At 33.3% G+C, this 11,802-nt stretch overlaps 1 protein-coding gene across 1 annotated transcript; it reads left to right on the top strand.

Moving 5' to 3' along the window:
* Positions 1 to 731: 731 nt before the first annotated feature.
* LOC145090804 (glucan endo-1,3-beta-glucosidase-like) lies at positions 732 to 2,250 on the top strand. Its single transcript, XM_079028875.1, has one exon. It carries the CDS (start codon positions 999 to 1,001, stop codon positions 2,136 to 2,138), a length of 1,140 nt encoding a protein of 379 aa, XP_078885001.1. The 5' UTR covers positions 732 to 998; the 3' UTR covers positions 2,139 to 2,250.
* The last annotated feature ends 9,552 nt before the right edge of the window (positions 2,251 to 11,802 follow it).

The raw sequence follows: 11,802 nt of genomic DNA, 5'->3' as shown, positions 1-11,802 counted from the left end.
TGAACCATTTACGTGTGAAGGTTGTGGTGGAGTTTATGATGTTTACAGCAAGTAAGTTAATAATTTTACATTTGTAAATTTCTTGTGTTATTAATCTATATTCAAATGTTTCCAATTTTATTTCATTGTCCAATCAAGTGTCATTTTATAATTTTTAGGGTGATGGTTGTAATTCGTGTTCAATATGAAAATGAGTCTTTTTTTTTTGTATTGTTTGACCGTCATCTTAGAGATGTTATTCACCATGACAATCAGTGGTTGATGGAAAATATTTCAAATGTAGCATTAATTTTTTTAATCGTCAACTCATCTCTTATTTTGTTTTATGATGTTATTTTTTTTAATATATGTATTGAAGAATTAAATAAATTTATTTTAACCCATTAATGCATCCAATTCCGTTTAACATGAAAAGTTGTCTACAAATATGTCATTCAATGATTTGTACTTTTTTTATGCGTTCTCTCGCGTTTAATGCGGGTTATAATCTAGTTTAGTATTAGAATATTAATCGTGCAAAGTGGACACACATGATCTATCAAAAAACGAGATTCTAGATTTCCAGTTCGACCCATTTTCTAACAAAAAAAAAAGACATGTAGAAAATAAGAAGTAGAGTAGAGAACAAATTGCAAAACATATTGGAGGTTTAGTAATAAGAAATCAAGAGAATTATTTGTATGAACATTTTGTTTACAGCGAGAAGTTATTTGTCAAAGGTGTGTGTGAGAAAGAGAGATGGGGTAATTTAATTCTAGAAAAAAGGGATATTTGTGTAAATATAACAAATGATAAACGATAGGAATTCATGAGTTCTTGGAAAGAAAGTTGAATTCCTATAGTCCTATCTTTGCAACCGTAAACTCCCGCCAATACTGAGGAGGTGGTAAACAGCTAACGGCAGTAAACGATCAGCGTTGGCTATTATACGCCATCCGGCGTAATGCGCATATCCCTGACGATAGAGAAGCAATTTCGAATCGCCAAAACCTGCAACTATGTCCCACCCACTCTCTCTCATCACCTTTCTCTCTCTACTCTTCATCCTCTCCCCTGCCGCCGCCACCACAATTGGCGTCACATACATCTCATCTCCGGGTCTTCCTCCACCGGAAGACGTTGTTGCCATACTCCAATCCCTAAAGATCACCGCCGTCCGCCTCCCTGTTCCTGACCCTAACATCATCCGAGTTTTCTCCTATACAAACATATCTCTCTTCCTCGCTATTCCTAATTCACTCATTTCTTCCATCTCCGCCAACCGCTCGGCAGCTTATCGGTGGCTCTACGATCACGTAATTCCGTTCTATCCACGTGCGCACATCACCGCCATATCCGTAGGAACCAATGTCCTCGCTGAGGGCGATGTTACCTCCGCCGATCTCGTCATCCCTGCTATTCATAACATCCATCGATCCCTCATTGACATGGGGATCCGGCAAATCATGATCTCCACAACTTTCTCCTTCGTCAACATCATGACAACATCGTTTCCACCTTCGTCCGCTGAGTTCCAAGAACCTGCCAGTAATCTCATCATCAAACCCTTACTCGATTACTTGACGGAAACAAACTCTTCGTTCTTTGTGAGTTTGTACCCCTACTCTGTCTACAAATTACGACCGGAGATCCCTATCGGGTTCTCTCTGTTTCAAGAACACGCTTATAACTTCAGAGAGGACACAATCACCGGCGTCAGATACCGCAACTTGTTCGATCTGATGGTGGATGCTGTTATTGCAGCGATGGCTGTTGCTGGACACGAGAATATTCCGGTGATTGTGGCCGAGACAGGTTGGCCGTGCTTCGATCCCTTCAATTCAGTAGAGGCGCGAGACGTTTACTCTAAAATGTACTTACAAGGTTTGGTTAAGCATCTCCGATCAGGCAAAGGGACGCCGCTAAGGAAAGAAGGGGTGACGGAGGTTTACATTTACGAGTTGTTTGATACCAACGACACTGCAACCAAGGGTTTGAAGAGTGATGGGACAGGGCAAAAATGGGGGATTTGTTACCCCAACATGAGTACTAAGTTCGAAGTTAAGTTCTCCGACGGTGGCTCCACCATGATGATATCGGTGCTGATCATAGTTATGAAGTTCCTATTACTGATAAATGGTCTTCTAATCTCTTGCTGAATCGGGTTAGAATTTTTGATTGATTTGACTTTTGAGTAGATTAGCTTTCATATGATAGACTGCTTAAGGGAGATGTCGCTCTTAATCCCTGAATTGGCTACTGTAGATTGATTTCAATGGTGATTACTGATTTGATTAGGTATATAAATTGGTGTACATAGCTGTAATATGGGGTTACTCCTGTTTTGTGGTAATCGAGTTTTTTTTTCCTTCTCAACGGATGCATATTTGTGTTGTTCACTGATTTGATTAGCTATATAAGTTGGTGATTATGGTTTTTTGATTTAACAATTTAGATATTAAATATTTAGGGGGGAGAAAAAGAGTTCATGTAATTAATTTTTTACATAATTATCTTACAATACACAAAGAAATCAACGTTGAATATCTTTTTACCAATTTTGTGAAGATTGTCAATGCTGATAATAGAGTAAATTGCAAAAATTCACTATGTGGTGCACAAAAAATTTAGTTTTTTTTATTTCTATAAAAATATTAAACAAAACTACACAATGATCCGGTTGGCAAAATGTACCAACAATACTCTAAATCTAAGAGAGAAAGGAGTCATTATCTCGCAACCCATTTAACCCACTTTCATTAGGCTGTTCATTATTCGGATAAAACCGAATTAACCAATTAAATAATTTGGATTGAACTATTTGGTTTGGATATTTGGATTTTTGGATTGGTTTTCAACAAAACCGAATTATTATTTTGGATTTCAGATTGGTTTTGGTTTATAAAATATGAACCGAATTGTCCAAAAAACCGAATAAACATTTATTATTTATCTATTTATAATTTATATCTATAGTTATTTATTAATTTTGTAATTTATTTTTTTAAATAGGTTCAAAACGTTTCACCCGATAAAAAAAACATTAATATGCATTTTCTCTACAAAGTTTTGTATCTATAAAATATTTAACTATAATATATCTTCTTATTAGATGTTTATAAATTTCAAATTTCAACTAAATTATTTGTTTTTTCTTCTTGTGTAAAGTTGGGTAATATTATAATTATATGTCGTTTTAAAATGTTTTGGTTTTTGAAAACCGAATTATAAAAACCGATCCAACCGAATTGTAATTGGATCGGATCGGATTTGAATTTAGTTTGGACAATTCGGATTCATGTTTTGAAAACCGAAATCAATTTGGATTTACTTGATCGGATCGGATCAAACCGATCCATCCAAACGAACACCCCTAACTCTCACATCAGTTTTTCTCTTTCATTTTTCTTCATGTTTTACAACCCACAACACACGAAAACCCTATCATTGTCAACTCATTCAATTAAAAAAAATACAAAACAATCAACGTAAAATTTTAAATAGAGTTACCACCGCTGGTATCTCCAAGATTCAAACTCTCTTGTTTAATTGGTTTCAGTAACCCACTTCATCATTTATGTATATATTCTCTTTTTCATTTTCTCTTGTACCATGTGTTTTAAGACTTGTACCTTAGTTGTTTTGTATTTTTTTAATTGAGTGGATTGAATGGGTTGAAAAAGATATGATTTTCGTGTGTTGTAGATTGGAAAAAATGAAGAAAAAAGATAAACAAAAACTGATATGACATTGGTTGGAAAGGAATGACTCCCTCATCCCTTAGGACAATTGTTTTATGTGGATCATCTATTTGGTTTCATTATATTGCATAGTGACTAACACTCTTAGAAATAAGCCGCTAAATTTTACTTTGTTTTTCCTTTACCCTATTTTATCATTTTGTTATCTTTGATTTAGTTATTTGTAATTATTATAGGATACCACAATACATATACAACGAATCCACCAAAACAATACTAATTGTTGGTGTGACTTATCATCTCCTTTCCACCACGCCCTCCGTTTCTAGCCACCGTTATCTCTCCCCCGCCTCTGTCTCCATAATATTCCATCAAACTTTAAAACTCCAAACTTTTTTCAACTATTCCACTGTTGAATCGAGTTTAAGTCCATGGAATTCTAACATTGAAAACAAATTAATAGTTGTTTTAGTCTCCTCACACATCATCATCATCATCATTATCTCGGATATCATTAATTTCCATGTTATTAGAGTTCTTATACCATCAAGATTCTTGAAAACATCGAAGGCCTAGTAGAATTCTAAAATTGAAAACATCAAGATTCTTCAAAACATCAAGGTCCCTTTATCATCGCATTTAAGTCTATAGAATTATAACATTGAAAATGGAGTTAGAAGGTTTCTCAAAGGGAAGGAGGTGGTGTTGGTTCTTGGTGGTCACAGGCAACGCTATATATATATATATATATATATATATATATATATATATATATATATATATATATATATATATATATATATATATATATATATATATATATAAGGGTACTTCTACGAGAATATGAGAGGAAAGCGAGTGAAATGAGAGGAGGAAGTGATGGTTGTAAGGATGGGTTCATGATGGTCATGGTAACCATAATTTAGCCTACGGAAGGTAGTTGAGAGAGAGAGAGAGAGAGAGAGAGAGAGAGAGAGAGAGAGAGAGAGAGAGAGAGAGAGAGAGAGAGAGATGTCGCTTTTTTCTCATTAAGTCAATACGTCTTATAGGTAAATTAAATATCATCCTACATTTTCTTCTTACTATCCTCTTACCCATATTAAATGGTGACAAGTGGAATAAAATATTATCAATTTCATTAAATATGACACATGTCAACATTTGATATTACAGGAGGATAAATAGGAATAAAATGTATGAGAATATAGGTAAAGTGGTTGAATGGGTAATATACTCCTTATTATACAATTTGGTCAACGGCTGAATTTTATAGAGATACAAGACTTATTGCAACATATGCAACCACTTTAAGCATTGCAGGATCTATCCAGTCAAACAGTTGAAAAGTCAAAGAACCTCTTATCTCCCCTATTATTAAGGTGTTATTGTTTTGAGTTGCTCGTGTATCTCATCAGTTTATGTTCATTGTTCATATAAACTTGAAGTAACGTACAAATACCATTTGGCTTTAATATTCAATCCTTGTGGTGCTACATTTTGCTTCATACAACTTTGGTCACATCTACTCTACGAAATCCTTGTGGTGCTACATCTTGCTTCATAAATCAAAGCTAAAACTAAAACATGAAACTTGATAGAAATATTCAATTGAAAACCATATCCGTTTTAAATGTTTAAATAAAGGTATTAGCATGGAGGAGACCTTTTTGCATGTTTCGACATGAATAACTTTTGACCATTTTCAATTCATAATTGGTTTGATATCATCAAGGACATACAGATAAGCAATTTAATGATTGTTTTTCTTATGTAAATTCCTGATTCCTTAAAATTTTGAATGAATGTTGCAAAAGTAGTAACATTATATGTTAGAGTTTGGAGATAAAGAAAAAGAAAAGTGATGCAAATAAATGAAAATGAAGGAAAAAAGATTTAACATTTTACTCATGTTCTCCAATTACAAAAACCTATGGTTTTCCATGTTATCAAATCGGATAAAAATAAAATAAAGACAACAAGGTCGTGTTATCAAAGAAACCTAACATCTAATTATAGTCCGAGATAACGAGATTTGTTTTTTCTTCCACTTTGCATCATCATGTTTTTCCTATTCAGTGGCGGAGTGAATAGGGAGGCATGCCGGTGCTCTGCCCCTGCCAACTTTTTATTTGACCACCAAATAGACAATCTCAAGAACCATAACAACCATGAATAACCTAAGATCCTAAAAGCTAAAGCCTATTGCCCCCTCCAAAATCCAAATGCATACGCTTAATATAATATTTGAAGTGTTAAATTCTATTAAAAAGTTCACCCTTAATATAATATTTGAAGTGTTAAATTTTATTAAAAAAGTTTTACTATATATTAGATAATGAATTCCAATAATATATGCCCTTAATTAATCACGTTACAACAAATCTATCATGCCTAAAAAAATTAGGATAAACTATTTTTCCTTTTAAATCGCATATGTATTATACCTTCTAAAATTAACATAAAAGTTGCATAAGAGATTAATAGAAGAACAATAATATATCTAACAAAAAGAATAGAAATTACAACTAGAAAACATTTAACAAATTATTTAAATTATGGTTTGCATCATCAGTATTATATTTAAAATATATATTCACCTTATATTCTTTTGTTTTTTAGATCCTGTATTATCTTGAATTCCATATATCATAATTAAGCACATTGTTGACCTCTCCAAATCTAATGTGCTCTCCAAATCTAAAATTCAAGAATTAAGAAAAATGTCATTTTTAACTCCTTATTACACATTTAACTTTTATGTAATGTGTAATGGTTCTTTTTTTTTAAACGAAAAATATAATAAAATAATTTTTAATTTACTCCACTTATGTTCACTGCGGGACTCGAACCCTAAACATAAGGCGGGAGAGCAACACCGAATACAAATGGACTAGAAGCGCTTCAGTATGGCTTCTTATAACCGAAAAGAAGATTTTTATGATCTACAATTGTATTGTATTCAAATACTATTATGGAAGGTTTTAATAATACATGATTAGAACTTTAAATGCATAGTAATATCAAAGAGTAATTAACGTCGATTCGTCGAACAAACAATAATAATCCTATCTTTGCCCCCGTTATTCAAAAAATCTGGCCAGCCACTGTTCCTGTTTGAACATAAACAATGTCGTGTTAAAGAAAAAAAAAACAATATATATGTGGTAATTATATTAAAACGATATGACCAATTAAACTCCATAAAGAACAATGTATTCGTTTCTTATTTCGAGAAATTTAAAGTACATTGCTTTTTAATACGATGACAAATTAATTAATTTATTATTTTATCAGTTATATTTTTTAATATTACAAACACATACTTATCGCTTAAAAGTATAAAATCATATGTTATAAATTTATAGAATAAAATAAAGAATTACCTGTCACGGAGCAATAATGTGCAATTAATTACTAGGGGCACTCCTATTATTATGTCCTGGAGAAAGCACGTTCATGCCACACCTTTTTACATTCATGCCCCATCTTTTAGTAGCCATTATCATTTCGATCTCAACAAATCTATAGTTAGTACTCTAGTACAATTGGATTGACGAACAAAGGTACACATACAATAATCAAAACGTCATTCATTATCAATAGATCAAAATGTAGAACATGTTGTCATTTCGTATATATAAAATCGTGAGAATGTATTGTCGAGACGTAAACCAAAACTATTATGTGTTGTTATCATGGTGAAAAATGCCTAAACTAAAAAATAATTTAGAGTATGTTGTTGCGAAAAGAGAATAAATTCTCAATGATGCTTATATAACTTTAGTAAAAGATTCTATATAAATTATGTTTTAAGATATATAATTAGGTATCGTGAACCATTTTTATATTCAAAGCATATATTATAGAGTATAACATATCAAGCATCTCAAAATGCATGACTAGCTTTCAAAATACTTTAAGTCCTTTAAAATTTCTCAAAATTAGAAAACAATAATGAAATAATATGGTTGAATGATTTCTCTGTACATTAAACACAGTTATAAATACATAATACAAGAGGGTAAATAAGGAAATACAATAACCCCCCCCCCCCCCCCCTCTCAAGCGAACGGGTGGCAGTCTTATGCCCAAATGATCTCAAAATATTTCAAAGGCAGGTTGAGGAAGCAGTTTGGTGGAGTTATATGCCACTTGGAGTTTGATAGGAACAAATTTTGTATGAAGTTTCTGAAACGGTCCAAAATCAAATGCAAAAAGGGTCTAAAACTCAAACAAGGGAGATCTAAGCTTCTAAAAAGAAAGATTAAAGATTTATAACTCAAATATGTGCCAAATGGTGATGATGTTCCGGATCTACAAGCTCGCACTCCTCGAATGAAGCTTCAAGATGATCTCTTTCCTTCAAAACACTAAAATGCACTCAAAATGACCTTCCAAGCTCAAGAACACTCAACAATGGAGTTAGGGTTTCATGGAGGTTGATTTGGGACAAGAGGGGTGCTAATAGAAGAGATCCTTGGGACATAATGTTCTTTAAATAGTGCTTAAACCCTAAATATTAGTGTTTTGGGTCTGGACACGTACGGCGCATGTACCCACTTCGTACGTCGTGCGTACGTGCATGACATACGCAATTCATTTATTATTGTACGCTCAGCATATGGCACACCTAAGTCTAAAATGGTTAAATCCAATATCTTCAAGGCCCAAGGAAATCAATTAAAAGGATAACCAAATTTAAATAAATAAATACATTAGAATTACCAGGTGTTACACTTTGGTTCGGTTAAAGAAGGGATTATGGAGATTTTGGATGAGCGTCTGGGCACGTTATGCACAAAGATTTTGGGTATTGTGGGTAGGGATGAGCAAATGAACTGACTCGACTGGAACCAGCCCGAACCGGAACCGAACTTGGTGGAAAATAGGAACCGAATCGGACCGTCGGTTCTACCGGTTCTGGTTCCTATCGGTTCTTGCAGTGTCTTCAATGTTGGAACTGTTCCTCGAGATATAGCAATATACGCTTTCGGTTTTTGCCAATTCTACCAGTTTTTTCCGGTTCTACTGGTTTTGGTTCCTACCGCTTCCCGGTTCCAAAAATCCACAAGAATATCGTCCCGGTGTCGGACCGATCGGTTCCATCGGGTTCCGGTTCCGGTACCAGTTTCGGTCGGTTCCCCGGTCCATATGCTTATCCCTAATTGTAGGGGCTCACACTCTTTCCTTCCATGAGTTTCATGCTTGTGGAGTTCTCGAGCTCTTTGGGGAGAAGGACCCCATTGCTAGTAGGAGGTGTTTAGCGGACATGGTGAACGCTTTGTGGACGAGCTTCTACCCTGAGGGGTCGAAGGTCAGATTGCTTCTTGTTTTATGAGAGACAGGGTCCGAGATTGGTGGGAGGAAGTGGACTTCGTTTTGGGAGGCGATTCCATTGAGATGATGACTTAGGATGAGTTTGTGACCCGGTTTAGGGCAGAGTTTGTGCCAACTATCGGGGTGCAGCAGTTGGCGAAGGAGTTTCAGGACCTCCGCTAGACAACAGAGATTGTGGCGGAGAACACCTTTACGTTTAAGGAGGGGCATCTTTTTGTCTCGCGGTATGCCGCAGATGAGGAGATGAAGAAGAGAAGGTACCATGATATGTTGCGAGATGATATCCATAAGTTGTTAGCTTTTCAGCTTGTCGGGCTTTGGAGAACATGATAGCTAGAGCTGAGAGCAGGAGATTAAATTGGAGCACCTCAGGAAGAGGAAACCAGAGGAGACCCAAGACTTTTAATCAACGAGTGAAATGCCAGCAAGGCCGATATCAGTGCAGCACGTGCAGGAAGCAGTACGATGAAGTTTGTCGATCTAGGGGTTCAGATTGTGACAAGTGTGGCATGATTGGTTATGTCAGCAGAGATTGTTCGTCGTACTGCTTCCCGCACGTGTTGCACTGACCTCCATCCCCACTTTATAAAGTAATATGACGTTGGTTATTTTTGAACTTCTTTTTTTTCAAACTTTATCCAACTTTATTCATTAGAATGATCCTAACAACTTTATATTTTCATCCCCATTTTATGGTTATTTAACCACCTTCATTTTTTTAACGGATTTAACCCACCTACATATTGGGGTAAAGTTGAGACCCCATTGAAGTTTGGCTACAATTAAGGAATATGACGTGCGGAGCATAATATCATTACCCGTACGGGCCCCATTAATTCCTTTTGTGGCTTTAATCCGATATTTTTTTATCCAACAAACATTGTTTTCCTTGTTAATTACCCCCTTATGAACGAAAGCCTTTGGTTCAATAACGATTATGGAAACATACTTATATAGTTATATATAATATATAAACGTGCTGCATACATATACATTAACATCCCCACAGTCAAGAAATCGTAAGGCCTCGGATGAAATGTTGAGACTGGATAACAATAACACAAAGATTTCTGCATTTATATTTTAAGGTTTATTATTTTCAATTTAGTTTTTAAGGACTAGAAGCCACAATTCTAGGATATTTCATATGGCAGACTAGACTATTACAAGAAGAATGCCACATAAGCAGTTTTTCACGACCAAAAATTATCAATTAGCTAGCTACCGTAATCTTATGATATTAACCATACGCAGTTTTATAAGTTTGCTAATATTGTCAAAACGTCTTTTTTGTTAAGTAATTTATAAAACCTTTTGTCATTAGATAGTTTCCATACTAAGAAATGAATTTTTTTTTTACCACATGTCATATTTTCATTCATTTTGATACATGTAATTTTGTTGTTAATTCTTATAAATTAATTTTCACTTGTCATTTTGTGGTAATTTTTTATTTTTTTAATTAACTATCTAATTTTTAGGTTATAAAAAGTAATTAATGTGTTATTAATTTGTTTTCTTATATTTTCAAATTTTATTATGTTTCCTTCGATATATATACTTCAAAATTGGCATGTTTATTTCAAAGTTCATTGTATAGTCTATATAAAAAAAATAATTAAACTTTGTTGTTTTTATTGACAAACTAAAAAAAGGTTATATAGTCAAAATATAATTAATTTTTTGTAGTTTGTTTTATTAGTATAAATTGAATTATTTATTTTATTCATGATTTTGTTTGTATATATTTTAAAATTTTATTTTAAAAAATAGTTAATGTTTACAATTTAATATTTAATGTTTTCTTTAAAAAAATACTTAGTGTTTATATCTTCATATAAAAAAATTTTAATCAACTTGTGAAATACACCGGTTTCACACCTACTTATGTATTATTTCTACATCATAATAGAAATTAGTTTAGATTTTAGTAATTAAAATATTAATCTCTCCCGTATTTAAAATGAGTTCAAATGTATGCAGTTTTTTTTCGTGGGAAATATTTTGTTTGAATATTCTAATAGTTTGAGCTGTAAAGAAATTGCAAGTTTGTAATCTGGCCATGTTTGTCCTTAGACTCGTAAATAAACAAATAAATAAAATCCAGTTAAGAAATTCCATTAATGTTGATTTTGTTGAAGACAAGTAATCTAATATAATAATACTCTTTGCTCTTAATATATATATATATATATATATATATATATATATATATATATATATATATATATATATATATATATATATATATATATATAATAAAGTTATGTCAAATTAAACTATTATATTTAATTTAAACAAAGGACAAAAATAGTATATGTGGTTTACAAAAAGAGACAATAGATGTCCCAATGAGAAGTTTGTTACACCGGTGGTCCCTAAAATTTGAAAATCTTGCACCGTAAGTATTTATGGTTAACTCCCTTAAAAAGTAAGGGTTAAGTATATATGAGATTATCAATATACAATTTCTAGACTTCAAACTTTTTTAAAAATGAATTGTACAGCGATCGTAGCGGTTTTCTTAATTTTTCAAGGTTGAGAACTTATCTATAACAATAGGCTAAGCCGTCCATTTATGATTGTGCCACACACCCTTCTCCTAGCCACTAGAGCAATGGTGGTGTCATGATTCCAACTTGGGCGGATGGGATACATATATGAGATTTGTGGCAAAACAATTTACACGACTTCATAACAAGAACTTGCAACACGCTTTTCGGAATTACTCACATCAACGGTAGAATTAGGGAGCATGTTACATAAAGACATTGTGTGGAAACTA

This window comes from Lactuca serriola, chromosome 2, assembly GCF_051521515.1.
Source record: "Lactuca serriola cultivar US96UC23 chromosome 2, Lser_US96UC23_V15, whole genome shotgun sequence".
NCBI classification, from domain to species: Eukaryota; Viridiplantae; Streptophyta; class Magnoliopsida; order Asterales; family Asteraceae; genus Lactuca; species Lactuca serriola.
This window is presented reverse-complemented; position numbering and strand designations above follow the sequence as displayed.

What these genes read in the sequence shown, in the direction of transcription:
- LOC145090804 (XM_079028875.1), top strand. Translation starts at nt 999, where the DNA reads ATGTCCCACCCACTCTCTCTCATCACCTTTCTCTCTCTACTCTTCATC.